The following is a 15226-nucleotide window of genomic DNA, read 5'->3' on the forward strand; positions in this document are numbered from 1 at the left end:
ATCGAGGATCCCTTCTGTCTGAAGCTTATTTAAAGAGGCAATAATGGGGCAAAGGGAAGGTCATTTGGGAACATGAGATAGATAAAATAATAACATCCACTCATAATATGCTTAATGTTTAGATATTGATGTGTGCTAAGCATAGTTGAACAAAAACAATTAAAATATAACATTGTCGGTGGATTCATGGATTTTTGATGTAAAGCCAAGCTAAGCTAAGGTTGACACTTTTTTACACCAACTTTTCTCTCTCTCTGTGTACAGCCTAAGCTTAAGCTTATCCCTCCCCACTTGTTGCCTCTGCCGTATGTTATAGCCAAAAGGGTGTGTGAGAGAGAGAAACATAAACACAACCAACCATCAAGGGAAGTTAGAGAGAGAGTTGAGTTGTGTTGAGAGAGATAGAGAGATAGAGGAGAAGATGAACGGTGGTGAATCTTACGGTGCTATTGAGACACAATACATAAGGAGGCATCACAAACATGAACCAAGGGAAAACCAGTGCACCTCTGCACTTGTTAAACACATAAGAGCTCCTGTTCACCTTGTTAGTTTGTTTTTCCATCTTAAACTTTTTTGACCAATATCATGGTTTTTTGTTTTGTTTTTCTTCTGAATTGGGTGTGTCTGGTGGGTGGGTCTGATTTGTGTGGTGTGGTGGGAGGAAGTTTTTTACTTTTTTGTTCTTTGGAGATCTGTGAGGCTATGCTTGTTTTGTGGTGTCTTCTTTGAGTTTCCAATTTTGTATAGTTATCTGGGTGTGTGACTATTAGCATTTCTCTTGTTTTTTTTTGTCTCTTTCTTGGGGATGGGTGGTTAACTGGTTATTCTAGAATTTTGGTTCTGTCAGGGTGTTGCAAAAGTTGGATTTTTCAGCTCATTAGATGATGTTTTTTGTTGAGTTTTGGCAATATTTTAAAAATCGTGGTTGCGATTGCAGTTTCGTCATCATTATTGCTATTGCAGGCAATTGTGGACAAATATGACTGATGCGGTCACAATTGCTGTCATGATGCACAAAAACAATGATGTTACGGCCGAAATTGCGGTTTTTTTAAAACCGTGCGTTTTGGTGATGAAATCAGTTTTGAGGGAAACATAGTTACATAATTGAAGTTTTTCTTTTGTGTGTGTGGATTTGTTTGTCAAATTTTACAAAAGTTGAATTTTTCAGCTCATGAGGTGCGAGTTTTTTGTTGGGTTTTGGCAAGATTTTAAATTGCATTCGCCGCTGCGACAGCATCACCATCCTTGCTGTTGTGGAAAATTGTGGAGAAATATGATTGATGCAGTCGCAAGTGATGCAGTTGCAGTGACATCAAAAACTTTGTCGCTGTGGTAACGGCCACAATTGCAGTTACGAAGCAGTTGTGCTGGCATCATCAATTGCAGTGACTACAAAACATTGATGCTGGTTATCGGCCACAATTTCAGTTGTGATGCAGTTCAATGACTCTAAAAACGATGATGTTGTTGGCTGTTTCCTTGTTTTTTTTTTGTGTGGATTTGTTTGTCAAATTTTGCGTTTCAATTCTTTTGGTTATAGAGCTTGAGTGGAAAAGAAGGAAATCTGAAAATTTTACGGCTGGATTTTGGATGCAATACATTTTGCTTAGAAGCTGATGAGAGTCCTTCACTCATTTGAGTTTCTCATCTCTATAATGCCCTTTAATTGTTTTTTCCTTGCAGACTTGTTTTCAGTAGACCAAGTAATATGTAACATTCTTAACTTTTACAAAATTATCTTCCAATTTTATTCTTTTTAGGGGACTTTCTATTGGAATTTAGTGAAATTGAAGAAATAAGTATATGTGATGGTGTGGTTTGTTATTTTGTGGATTTTGTAGATGTAAAGGAAAGAATGATTATTGTTTGATGTGGTTTGGTTATTTCCCTTCTCAGGTGTGGTCACTGGTGAGAAGATTTGATCAACCTCAGAAATATAAACCATTTGTTAGCAGGTGTATCATGCAAGGGGATCTTGGCATCGGAAGTGTTCGAGAAGTGAATGTTAAATCTGGCCTTCCTGCCACAACAAGTACTGAGAGGTTGGAACAACTGGATGATGAGGAACACATTCTCGGCATCAGGATTGTTGGAGGTGACCATAGGCTGAGGGTATGATACTTTGTTGTTCCTTATTCGGTTTTATTTTTCTATAATTAGATTTTGAAAACCAAATATTGCTCTTTTCTACGAGGTCACAATATTGTATTTGTATATATAAAATGTGAGTGTTGAGTTATTAACTGAAAGCATTCTTATCTGTACAAACGGAAAACAAATTGTAATCTAATAATACTACTGCCTTTTGGAAAGCCTATCATGAGAGCTAAATATTAATGGTTAAATTTGGGGTGATAGGAAACGAAGCACGTTTGAAGATATTGTTTAGGTTGTGTTTTAGAACTTTGACAAGGATACTTCCTCTTTTGTTTTCTTGTTAAAGTTTGTTTTCCAGAAGAATGTAGGAGTACTGCATATGTTAGAAATTTGTTACAAACAATAATCTGAAATTTGTTAGAAATGTTGGAGATGGATCAAAGTATCACTTGCCTGCATATGTTATTAAATTGGTATAATTTTTGGGGATTTTACTTCTTTTTTTTATAATTACATTTGACTTTTCTATTAAAAAATATTTGACTTTTCTATTAAAAAAGTCTTTGATCAGCTCTCCCCATCATGTATTTTATTTAGAAAATAGTAGTAGTTTGAAAGGATTGTGCATTGCAGTCTACTCTTTGTTGTTGGTATTTACTCTGTTTAGTCTATAATTTGTAATGTCTTGCAACCTTGGTTTCTCAGTTTAATTTGCGTAATGATTACCTTATTTTTCAACTTCTTACAATTGTCTCTTGATTTTCCCAAATATATCATTAATTGGAGGATTATTTATTTATTTATCAAATCTTGCAAATTTATGGATAAAACATAGATACAGTACCATAAGTACCGTTGCTAGTGTTCTTTAATTAAAATCAACATTTGATTGTGGTTAGTGTGGCTGATTTTAATCATTGAGATGAAAACAAGGATTACCAAGATCAAATGCTGATTTTAATTAAGTTTGTTGATTCATTTCCTATGTTGTTATGTTGTCACTAAGAGATGTATTTTTGCTAGCTCTATCACCAGGTTTAATACTCAATCATGTTGTGGAATTTGCAGAACTATTCTTCCATAATCACCGTCCATCCAGAGGTCATCGATGGGAGACCCGGTACAATGGTGATCGAATCATTTGTGGTGGATGTGCCTGATGGGAACACCAGGGATGAAACTTGTTACTTTGTGGAGGCTTTGATCAGGTGTAACCTAAGCTCTTTAGCTGATGTCTCAGAGAGGATGGCCGTGCAAGGTCGAACCAATCCTATCAACCATTAAGCATGTCTAGGGGAGAATGAAGTTGGGTTCATACAAATTATATGATCCATTGCTCTCTGATCCTAGCTCAAGTGTGGACATTGGTTGGAGTATTCCTTCTATGTTCCCAGAAGTTTTGGAACTTTTTTCATCTGTATCATGGATACATTCCCCCTACCATCCTTCTTGCATTTTTAGCTGTGTAATCACTCTTTTGAACTGCTAAGTGTCTCTTCTTCAATATTTGTAAGATGAGATTCAGTGCCTCATGAAAGCACAAGGATGTGAGGGGGAAGTTTTTACCTGCTATATTCTTCCTGGATTTTGTGGATGGTGGTGTGTTACTATAGTTATTTGTAAATATTTTTGTTGGACCAAAGACAGTTTCTTCAGTTTTCATGTTTCATGTTTAGTAGCAACTTTTTGCCAGATTTATGTGCTGGCACAAGGAAACTCCAAATAGTGGATACTGCCTTGTTATTTTCTTTAATAAGTAGTGTAGCTTTTGTAAGAAGTTATCTATTCCATATTCTCCTTGTTTAGGACTATGTTCAGAACACTTAATCAAAATGATTTTGTTTCTGGCTCTCGGTTGGTGTCATGCACCTTGCTGTGTGGAATTTCAGAGTTACTCTTTCTTCATGCACCTTACTTTGAGGAACTCCAAAGATACATAGTTTCTTCTTCCAAGTATTGCAAGCGCTTCCAAATTCAGTTTTTTTTTGTCGTTTTGTTGGGAAGATAAAAGGCTTAATTGTATTTTTTTACTTCTAACTTTTAAATTTTTGGTGAATTTTATTTCAATTTTTTTAACTTTGCACAATTTATTTTCAATTTTTAAGAAAATTTACTTTTTAATACAAATAAAAATCGAGGGCAAAATTTGTGGGAAAAAAAATAAAAAGTTGTATAAATTTTGTGAAAAAATAAAAATGATAGTGGTAGAATTTGTCAAAAATATAAAAAAAAGCAGGGAGTAAAAGTATAATGAAGTTAGGAATAACAGAAGATAAAACTTATAATTTTTTAAAAAGTTTACATCAAATTAATTTAATGAAGATAAAATTTATCAAAATTAAAAATAAAAAGTTATAATTAAACCAAGATAATATGCTACTCATACGGAAAAAAAAAGGGTAAAAGGGTTTAAAGCAATCGGTGGATCCTTAATCCTGGTGGCTTCTCTAATCTAAAATTCAATCGTACTGAAAAGAAAAGTTTGGAGAGTTGTGCCAATCAGAAGGATTGAATTTGCGAGTGAAGTTTTCATGGTACTTTTTTCTCTCATATATATATATATATATATATATATATATATATATATATATATATATATATATATATCACTTTCATGGTGTCCATACATGAGATAAGATTGCATTTAATACCGTGCAGTTTAACCGGATCACGTTTGTAAGTGTTGTGCCTGAACCTTGACGTTGAGGTAACAACACAAACAATCAATACTCTAGAAGGTTCGTGAGTTCAAGTAGGGAGGGGGTGGAGATAATTAAGAAGGTATTGTAATGCTCAATGTTTATGTCGGTGAAGTAACTGTGCTTAGAATAGATTGCATATAACAATTGATGTGCCTTAACTTGCCTATGTGTAGGGAGTGTAGTTATCAATGTCACAACCAATTGTTGGGGGTTGTAGTAGAAGAATATTCTAAAACTACTAGTTATGTGATTAAATTGCCAGTGGATTTTCTGGTTTTGGAGTTGTTACTCCATGTGAACAGCTTTGAAAATAGTAATATTAGAAAGGTTTTTGTTCCCTACACCTCCAACAAACCTAAAAGAACCCAAATATCCTGTCTCTCCCAACTAAGCTTGGCCTCCATTCAACACTGCACTCTACTACCCTTATGTAGAAAAACAGTGCCAATGGAGTCGAGAATGAAAGAAAGCTGTAAAACTTGGCTCTATTCCAGGCCTCCAAACTAGATTAATTTTGTTTATACTTATGGAATGACTTTTTTGGAACATATACCTATCTTAGAAATGTTTTTTTTCCTTCATAAATACATTTCCAAAATAGGTATGTGCTATCCAAAAGACATCTTCAGAAGAGAAAAGGAGGTTACAAGGGGTGTACCCCTTTAAGGAAAAAGAAATGAGTAATTAAAATATACAAAGGGGAATGGGGTGTACTTATAAACAATGGGGGATGTAAATAGTAAGTGCAAAAAATATTACTCCATTGACATGGTTAACTGCTAGTATTACTGTATAAATTGATCTATTTGTAATATAAAAACAGAAACATAATTTGTGGGATTGACGTTTCAGTTACGTGATCGATTTACATTTTGGCACATCAACATTTTATCATTGATATCACGTCTTGGTTTAATCCTTCATTTTCCTTTTTCAAGAGTCTAGTCACATCTCCTTCTAATTTTTTTTCTTCTTAATCTGTTGTTTGTTATATTTATTACATTATAGTACTTCAAATATTTAATTTTTGTTGTTGTTATTATGGTACTTCAATTATTCAATTGAATGAATGTTGCTTATTTTATCCCTTCATTGGCTATATGTATTCCAAATTACAAAGACAAAAGATAGAGTAACAAAGAGTATGTCTGTTCGTCATGTGTTGATTCAGTAGATGGAGGCAAACCAGTGACAATGGAAACATTTACACCAGTGACAATCCATTATTCACACATTAACCTTAATAAGCACATGCAACTTTATTAATTTTTTCCTCTCAAACCATAAGTGATCAAGTGCTCATTTTCTCCTTTTACGTGCGTGTGTTTATTTTCTCTCATTTTCTCCCTACTAATTTCTTTCTTCCTACCACTCAAATTCACCTCAAAATGAGGTTCACGTTGATAATTGTCCTTTTTTCATTTATATAATCAACTCACTCGATTCCGCACTCAATTTTCAATGCCCTTGTTTCCGTGTACATCACTTACTAACTTGAGTGAGAGTCTGAATAACTTGTCAAACTTGTAATATTAAGTTTTTATCTTATACATGCCCTGAAAATTGCCTTCACATATATATTATTTACAAGTGCATGCTAATAAAATAGTGTTTCAGACATTGAACTTATGTGAAAGGTGGAGAAGAGGAAAGGATGTGAAGAAAAATACTATAATAGCCATAGACAAAATTTCTATGAAATAAATGATTTTTTTTTTGTCAAACTGGATTGCTAGCTACGTGACTTTGAAAAATATATTTTATACTTCAGTTTTCATTTGCTGTTGAAGCCAACAGATGCCACTCTTGTCAATGGTAAAACCTGGAAGTACAAGAACTTGTTGCAGAAGCAGCACAAGGCACATTTTGCACCACAGTTTAGTAACTTGCATGATATTTTTCTTCAGATAGCGTGCAACACCTTAAAGTGAGAGCTAAGCCACGTTGTTGGTGATGCTGGCTCCCATGTAACGTATCTATTCTAACTCCTTCATACTGTGACTTGCAAAAAAGGTAAACTATTTCAGGTGAAGATTGCCACTTGCAAAAAGGGTATTCTATGATTCCCCAAGTAACTTAGTCATTCCTTAAATTATTACAAAGTTCCCTTCATGAAGACACTCCCTCTGTTGATATACAAGACTAGAGCACAATAATAGCCTGCAGGAAAATGCTTCAGGCTTTGGCTATCTTGTTACCAACGATCATTACAGGAGCATTCTCCATTCATGAAATGGTGAAAACGACCACCATCTCTGAGGAAAATCTCGCGGTTTCGAGCCAAGGAGATGTACTTTGCTGCTGTGTGACAGTCTTGACAAATTCTTGTGTTCTTCACTACCCTGATTGGTGTTCCTCCTTTAATTTTCATCAGTCCATACGTCATAGCCAACTTCTCTGTGTGACTGAGCAGAACCTTCTCCTTCTCACTGTCATCAATGTTCTGATGCACACAATTAGTATCAGGTACATACCCCAGCTTTTTTATCTCAGAGATTAATTGATACAAGTCAAAATATATTTCTCCTTCTTCTGGATGTGATTTCCCTTCTGTGGAGAACACATGAATAGTCTGCCTAACTTGTATCCAACTCCAAACATTTGGGATTTTCACCCCCATGGCAGTCATTGACTCTTTAAGGCGCTCCACGTCCCCCCATCTCTCAAAAGTGGAATATATGTTCATCATCAACACATAGTTAGCAGAATTATATGGCTCCAACCTGAAAAGATTCCTTGCTGCAATCTCTGCTATCTTAATGTCTTTGTGAAGTCTGCAGGCTGCAAGAACAGCACCCCAAATACTAGCATCTGCCTTTTGTGGCATGGCATGGATGAAATCCAAAGCTTCATCAAGAAAACCAGCTTTTCCAAGAAGATCTACCATGCAAGAGTAGTGCTCAATTGTTGGATTAATACTGTAATCTGTCTTCATGCTGTCAAAGTACTTCCACCCATCCATAACTAAACCTGAATTCTTGCAGCCAGATAGAAGAGCTGTGAAGGTTATAGCATCAGGTCTGATACCAGTTTTGCACATGTTGTCAAATAGAGTAAATACCTCTTCCCCATGGCCATAAATAGCATATCCCATCATCATGCAATTCCAACATGGTAGTGTTTTCTCCTTAATATTCCTGAAAACCTCATGAGCTACTTTAAGTTTTCCTCCCTTACTATACATGTCAATGAGGGCTGTGGCTATATATATGTCATCCACAAACCCATGTTTCATACTGAAGCAGTGTATCTCCTCACCTTTCTTTAACAGTGATGGGCCAGCACATGCCCGAAGAAGGGTGGAAATGGTAGTAGAGTTAGGTTTTACATTTTCTTCTTGCATTTGGCTGAAAAACTGTAGGGCATCCGTGTAGTTCTCATTTTGACAACAGCCTGATATCATAGCAGTCCAGGACACCACATTAGGAGTTAATCCCAAACTCTTGATCCGATTGATCACAGCCAATGCTTCCTCACTGCAGCCACTCATCGAATAACCTGAAACCAAACTATTCCATGTCACCAAATCAGCTTTTATTCCTTCCTCCTTCATCTGGATGAGTAGTTTTTCAGCATTGTCAAACAAGCCCTTGTAGGTGTAACCAGATATCAATGAATTCCAGGCACAAATATTTTTGTTCTTTGTATGATGGAACACTACTTCAGCTTTTTCTAAGCAATCATTCTTAATATACATATCCACCAAAGAAGTACAAACATAGACATCATACTCAAGCTTACTTCTCATTATGTAACCATGGATTTCTTTCCCTAAATTAAAGTAACCCAATTCAATAACTGCTTGTAGAGCACTAGTTATCGAACATGAATCTGGCTTGAAGCCTGCGCTTTGCAGGCTCCGGATATTGGTGAGAACATTTTCATATGACCCCTGAAGAAGATGGCCAGACAAAAGAGAATTCCAAGTTATAATGTCTGGCTTGATGCTGGAAGACTCCATTTCTCGGAAGAGATCCCAAGCACCATTCAAACAGCCATTGACTGCATAACTCGAAATTATTGAGTTCCATGATGCCAAGTTATGATCCTCAGTTGAATCAAAAACTGCTCTTGCTAGCTCAAGTCTATTGTTCCTAGAGTACATGCTAACTATGGAGTTGCAAATTGAAGTATTTGACACTCTTCCAAATCTTATAACATACCCATGAATCTGCTTCCCTTCATTGAGAGCTCTCAATTTTCCACATGCTTGCAGCAGCTTGACAATGGTGCCATCAGTGGCTTTGGCAGAAGCTGATTGCATTCGACGAGACAGTTCTAAGGCATCCTCCCACCTCTCACTCCTCAAGTTTGCCATAACAATTGTATTCCATAAGAAATCTTCTTGTAGTGGGGTCTCATCAAAAACTTGATTTGCCCTATCTATTCCCAAGCACTTCTCATAGAGATTGATCAATGCACAACTCAAGTGTACATCAACTTGGAAGCCTCTCTTAAGCAAACAAGCATGAACTTCCATCCCAAGCCACAACTCCATCAAAGCCAAACAAATTTTCAGAACAACAGTGAGAGCTTTACTGTCAAATTTCACTCCTTTATCATGCAATTCCTTGAAGACCTCCAGAATCTCATGTGAGTCACCTCCAAAACTTGCAAACTCCTCAAGAAAAGAGTTCCACAGAAGGTAATTCCTTGCAAAACCCACAAAGAATACCTTTGTAGCTGACTCAAAGTCTCCAAATTCCAAGTAGTTTCTCATCATGCTTCCATCCATTGTAACCAAGTTCCCTTTTTTTGGCATTTTGATCATCTGGGCATGCAATTCCCTCACGGAATTCAAAGTCCTTATCCCACCCAAAGGGTGAAAGAACGGAGAAAATTTTGGTGAGGAAAATTGAGGAGAAGAAACAATCTGAGTTTCTGACGTTCCGAGAGAAACTGAAGAGGGTGAATGCCTTCTGGGTGGCATGTGGCCTTGTGGGTTATGAACAAAATAAGAATTAAGATGATGGAAAGGTGCTGCTAAGTTATCCATGAAGCTATGGTACTGAAAGGAGATGCAAAATGTCATGCGAGTGTTGTATGAGTAGTGATGAAATGGTAGGGACAGTTATATACTGAGAGAGCTCTAACTTGAGCTGTAACTCCAATGATCTATTTGCAAATTTGTTCTTAATCTAATAAAAGCTGAGTAATTGGTGGGGATGTTAGAAAGTTTATGAGCGTGTGGGTTGCAAGATTTTATCTGTTGATAAGGTTTATCCTATCCGTCAAACTGATTTTTTTGGCAGAGCAATGTTCCTCTTCATCCATAACAGCGTTGCTATTGGTCCATTCTAATTACTTTTGTTTATGGGGATTATTCTCCTTTTTTTTATTCCAAGAATGTAATTATGAAAGAATATGATTTTGTCGAATAAAATGCATAATATTATGCTACAATTATTTTTGTACTTCTTTAATATAATAATACAATAGAATACAATTATTTTTGTACTTCTTTAATATAATAATACAATAGAATTATGATTTTATTGTTTAATTTATTTTCACACATTAATGGAATCATAATTCAACATTAAACAATTATGTTGTACTTTTTTCTAAACAAAAAGATTTCTTTACCTATTTTTCTAGAAAAAATACAAATGTAATAATGATTCTTTTGAAAATATGTCTACAACAAAATCAACAATAAATTGTGAAAAAATGCCTACCTTAGAGGCAAGTTGGTTTGAACACGGTAGGGATGGGAATAGGTCAGACCGATCTATAGGGATTTACGATGTAGCCTATATAAAGTCTAGTCTGAACTAACCTATTTAATTAAAAGGTTAGACTTAGACTTTTTTAAAAGCCTATTAAATTAAATAGACCAGACTTAAGTTTATTAAAAAACCTTATAAGCCTGATAGGGTCAACCTATATATATGTATATATACTTATATTATTTTTTGGGTAATAATATATACTTATATTATTTTTTTGGTACAATTAATTTTTTTTTAAACTAGCAGACTTTCATTACACATTACTACTCCATAACTTTCATTCCTATAATCAAGTACGATTTTAATTACAATTTAGGTGTGAGTCATGTGCCCCTTTATATTCCTCATTATTTTTATTGACTTTCCTATTCCTGTTAACGTTTTTTTTTTACTTTAACTTTCCTATTATGTTACTATCCACGAGCAAAGGAATATTAAAGATTTAATGTGATGAAGACTTTTAAAAAGGCTATCAGGGTAGACTAGGCTTTTAAAAAGGTCAGGCTGAGTCAAAATAAAAGTCTTTTATAGGTCATAGGTCAGACTCAAACCTCAAAAATTCATCGTAAGCTAGACTTAGATCTTTTAAAGTCTGGTCTGGTCTGACCTATTCCCACCCCTAGAACTCGGGTTAGAAAGGGAAGGAAGAGGGTTGGGAAGGGAAGGAGGATATGGGGGAAGAGAAGTAGAAGGGGGCAAAAAGGTGGGGGAAAGGGAAAGAGGGAAGAAGGAAGGGTGGAGAAATTAGAAGATAAAGACTGAAGGATATTTTCACACTAAGGTAGGGGTCAATAGTAGTATTCCATTCAAAATAGTAGGTGTCACTCATCAAAGATGGCCTTTCTCTGCACCAACACTTTGGGTCCTCGCCAAACTGCTTACTTTGGGCCACCGAGTGGGCGGGCCTCTTGCCCAACAACGTGCATTGGCACATGGGAATTGCTTTACGCACCCAGTAAATTACTTGTACACCCAGCACTTTTTATTTTTTTTTCAAAATTACCCTGACAAACTTACGAATTCATAATTTGCAAGCTTACAGATTGTTAATCTGTATGAACATACAGGATTCAAATCTATAACTTTCACATTATTAGCACAACACTCTAACAAACTAAGCTAATATGTCAATTATGTTATAAAATAATTAATATCACTATATATAATACTAAAATTTCTAATGTATATTTAATGCACATGTAAATTTACATAATAAATTTTGTGACAATTAATTTTATTCTAATATATTTAATGAACCAAAATTAATTGTCACAAAACTTATTATGTAAATTTAGATGTGTATTAAATATACGTTAGAAATAACATATGTCTTACCAAATGGTGGTTATTAAAGGTGGGACTCTCTTGAATCTTGAACTTTCTTATTTTTTTTTAAATCACTCTAATAAGGGCATTCGGTGCTCTAGTGAGAACTCTGTTATCTTTATAAGCCTTGGTCTATTCAAAAAATGTATTATATAAGAATCAAATTCAAGTTAATCAGATCTATTAGGCCTTGAATTATCTTATTTGATACTAATTCTAATGACTTTTATAGGCAATATACTAAAACTATAATTTATATTGCAAAGATAAATGCTCACTAAAGGTTATTATTATATGTTAGGAGTGATAAGTTCCTTAAATAAATTTAAAGAGGTTAAAAAATAAGATCTTTAGGATATTCATCAGGATTCTTTCTCAAATGAAGTACAAACGTTAGTTGTTAATTGTAAATATGCCAACAGTTGGTGGCATGTGTGCGGGTATGAGTTGTAAAATTTGAATGAGAATCACTTGATTTTGTAATCTTGGCCTTTTCCCCTTTCTAGGCATCAATTTCTTGTCCCTTTCTACCAACCTCACCTTTTTCCAAGTCCCATGTGCACAGTACACTCATTGAATTGAAACCACCAACCAAGAAGCATTGAAACTTGAATGACACCAGAAGAGTGAGAGAAGGAAAAATAGGTGAAGATCATGGCTGATTGGGGGCCAGTTTTTGTGTCTGTGGTGCTCTTCATCCTCTTGACTCCAGGGTTGCTGATCCAGATTCCTGGTAAAGGCAAAATGGTAGAGTTTGGCAACTTTCAGACAAGTGGAGTGTCCATATTGGTTCATTCCATCCTCTACTTTGCTCTTGTTTGTATCTTCTTGATGGCTATTGGAGTACACATGTACACTGGTTCCTGATCCCATGATATCTTTTGTATACACACACAAACACATTACTTATAATTCATTTCTTCTTGGTTTAAGTTGTGGGGTTTATTTGTTTTGGTAAAAACTAATTCTGTGCATTCATGCTTGTGAGGGAATGACAAAACATTTTATTTTTCAGCGCATCTGTCAAGTAAAACATCATGGTCTGTGGATTTCACAGGATCCGTGTTTTGTTCCAATGGTTCTGATATTTGTTACTAGGAATAGGAGTGTTACAAAAGGGTTGACACTTTACACTTCAGTGTTTGTACATGTCATTACTTATTGGCTTCTTTAATGTATTTTATGATATACTACAAGTAAGCATTTAGATGCCAGGTCCTCTAATATGTCATGATAAGGTTTTCATTTTTGTAAACAAAAAGATTTATAGACATTAGTTGTTAATGCTTTTAACGATCCATCAAACTGCTTGAGTAGACTTGATGCTTTAACCGAGACAACTTTCAATTCAGTTCTTGCGTTATAATGATTTTCTAATACAAGAGCAAGGTTGTCTAAATTAAGGGGCGCATGGTTATGCTATTATACCATCTTTTACGAGAAATTTGATTCCATATTCCTGGAAAATTTTGTTAAGGGAGAAAATCGTTGGTATAAGTGAGATTGATGTACTAGTTGATTTTTGATTTAGTACACGAAGTTAAATGTTCATATAGTTCCTAGTTCCTAGTTCTTACTATGTTAATTTCAATGGTAAAGACATGTCCAGAACCGAAGTTATTGTCAGACTTTATTATCTATCAATTGCTTAGAGTATCTTATTTTTTATCAGTGAGAAACATAAGAGAAACAAGAAAGAGCTAATGATATGTCTCTAAGAGAAACAAGTAGTGCACGCTGAATCAGAGGAAGCATCAGTTATTCCCTTCACGAAGAGTATGTTTAAAAACCAAAGACCAGTCCTTAGAACAATAAGTTTTAATTTGAGTGAGTCCAAGTGTCGGTACAATCAGGTAAAGGAACCTATGTCACACTTTAATCCAAAATTTTAAGATTCAAGTTTATGAATCTTCTACTTATATGTTATTTAATTTTTTCGCTTTTATTTAATGTGAGACTTCATTTCACACTTAGACCGAATAAATTCTTATAGTCCATGCTTAAATTATCTTTGAATTATTTAAATGAGTTAAAATTGTAAACGTTCTTTAAAAATTGGAGTAAACTAGGTTAGATTTTTACATAACAACCGTTAATATAAATAAAAGCATAAAGATGTAAAATCAATAAAAGGGTCTATAAAAGTAAGTTAAGAGTAGTATCTTAAGAACTTTAGTATTAAAGTGATATTGTGCAATCCAACAAAATAAATTAAGAACTCGTTTAAAAACTCGAACGTTGGAGTTCTTAACTTGTTTGTAAGTTCTTCTTTGATTTCGACATTCAGATATTGGATTTTAGCCAAATTAAAATGGAACAGGATGCTTTGGAGATCAGATTTCCACCAAAAAGTTTAACATATTTTAGAAATAAAATAGAATGAAAGAGGATGCACAAATTACATAATCAATTTCAACCATAAGCAATACTAATTTGAGGGCAACTGTTACGGAGGTAGTCTCAGTCTTTATCCTTAAGTTAGTATGGTTTATTTTAATCAATATTAACTTGGGGACAGCAGATTATGAGTAGACTTATCTTATTTAATCCAAGATATAAATCAAATCGTCTTGAAGAGAATCAGGTCTAATAATTTGAATTGATATTTACACTAAACTTGGATGTATTGTGATAAGAGTAATATTCACACTTAAGTAACAAACACTTAGACATGTGATTGCATGTTTTCACTTACAAAACACAATCTAATAGATAACTTTGCTTATTTTTATCATTTCTTATACATTTCTAATTTGAATGTCAAAATCTTTAGAGATGTTGTCACCAAAGTCGTTCGAGGACCATCAAAATTCATTTTATCATTCGTTAAGTCATTGATTAAAATCTTATCCCTCGTGACTACATCACAAAAAATATAAAAATTTTATTAAGTAAAATCCTAACTTTTAAAAATTGATCGAGGGAATAGGTGTTGTTGATGGAAGGAAAATGATAAATTGGGGATCATCAAAACTTAAGCTTCAGTGAAGGACAATGGGAACTACGTAAAATTAGTAACTACAACTATAGGGAGGAATTTTACTAGGAAGTTCAATGACAAAAAAGAAGAAAATTCATTAACCTGTTATTTAGTTTGAATTGATGAGATAAACGGAATTCATAAAAAAGATTCTACAGGCTTTGATAGGAATTCTCAACGGCCTATATCAAAATTTAGAAACTTGTTGCTTTATTATAGAGATTGATGTATCAATAAGTGACACATACGCACTTACAGAGAATGATTCATGGTCATATATATAATGGTCATCAAATTATTCTAAAAATATCTCTTAGTGATGTTTTTGGTGTAAATAATAAGTATCTTTTCTTAGAGACAATTCTATTTGAATTGAATAAGAT

The 15226-nt window shown here is 34.4% G+C and overlaps 3 protein-coding genes across 3 annotated transcripts; 2 read left to right on the forward strand and 1 right to left on the reverse strand.

Moving 5' to 3' along the window:
- LOC100810273 (abscisic acid receptor PYL9-like) lies at window positions 1-4090 on the forward strand. The gene is made up of 3 exons (NM_001255075.3): window positions 1-547; window positions 1903-2118; window positions 3172-4090. Exons 1-3 carry the CDS (start codon window positions 422-424, stop codon window positions 3385-3387), a joined length of 558 nt encoding a protein of 185 aa, NP_001242004.2. The 5' UTR covers window positions 1-421; the 3' UTR covers window positions 3388-4090.
- Window positions 4091-6271: 2181 nt separating this feature from the next.
- LOC100796795 (pentatricopeptide repeat-containing protein At4g01030, mitochondrial) lies at window positions 6272-9985 on the reverse strand. The gene has a single exon (XM_003529847.5). It carries the CDS (start codon window positions 9835-9837, stop codon window positions 7000-7002), a length of 2838 nt encoding a protein of 945 aa, XP_003529895.2. The 5' UTR covers window positions 9838-9985; the 3' UTR covers window positions 6272-6999.
- A 2391-nt stretch (window positions 9986-12376) lies between these two features.
- Window positions 12377-12934, forward strand: LOC100305821 (uncharacterized). The gene has a single exon (XM_003528750.5). It carries the CDS (start codon window positions 12518-12520, stop codon window positions 12728-12730), a length of 213 nt encoding a protein of 70 aa, XP_003528798.1. The 5' UTR covers window positions 12377-12517; the 3' UTR covers window positions 12731-12934.
- Window positions 12935-15226: the final 2292 nt, after the last annotated feature.

Source organism: Glycine max, chromosome 7, assembly GCF_000004515.6.
Source record: "Glycine max cultivar Williams 82 chromosome 7, Glycine_max_v4.0, whole genome shotgun sequence".
Taxonomy (NCBI): domain Eukaryota; kingdom Viridiplantae; phylum Streptophyta; class Magnoliopsida; order Fabales; family Fabaceae; genus Glycine; species Glycine max.

Coding starts and splice junctions, on each gene's coding strand:
- LOC100796795 (XM_003529847.5), bottom strand. CDS start 9,837: ATGACATTTTGCATCTCCTTTCAGTACCATAGCTTCATGGATAACTTA.
- LOC100305821 (XM_003528750.5), top strand. CDS start 12,518: ATGGCTGATTGGGGGCCAGTTTTTGTGTCTGTGGTGCTCTTCATCCTC.
- LOC100810273 (NM_001255075.3), top strand. CDS start 422: ATGAACGGTGGTGAATCTTACGGTGCTATTGAGACACAATACATAAGG. Junction 548..1,902: donor TAAGAGCTCCTGTTCACCTT/GTTAGTTTGTTT, acceptor TTCCCTTCTCAG/GTGTGGTCACTGGTGAGAAG. Junction 2,119..3,171: donor GAGGTGACCATAGGCTGAGG/GTATGATACTTT, acceptor TGGAATTTGCAG/AACTATTCTTCCATAATCAC.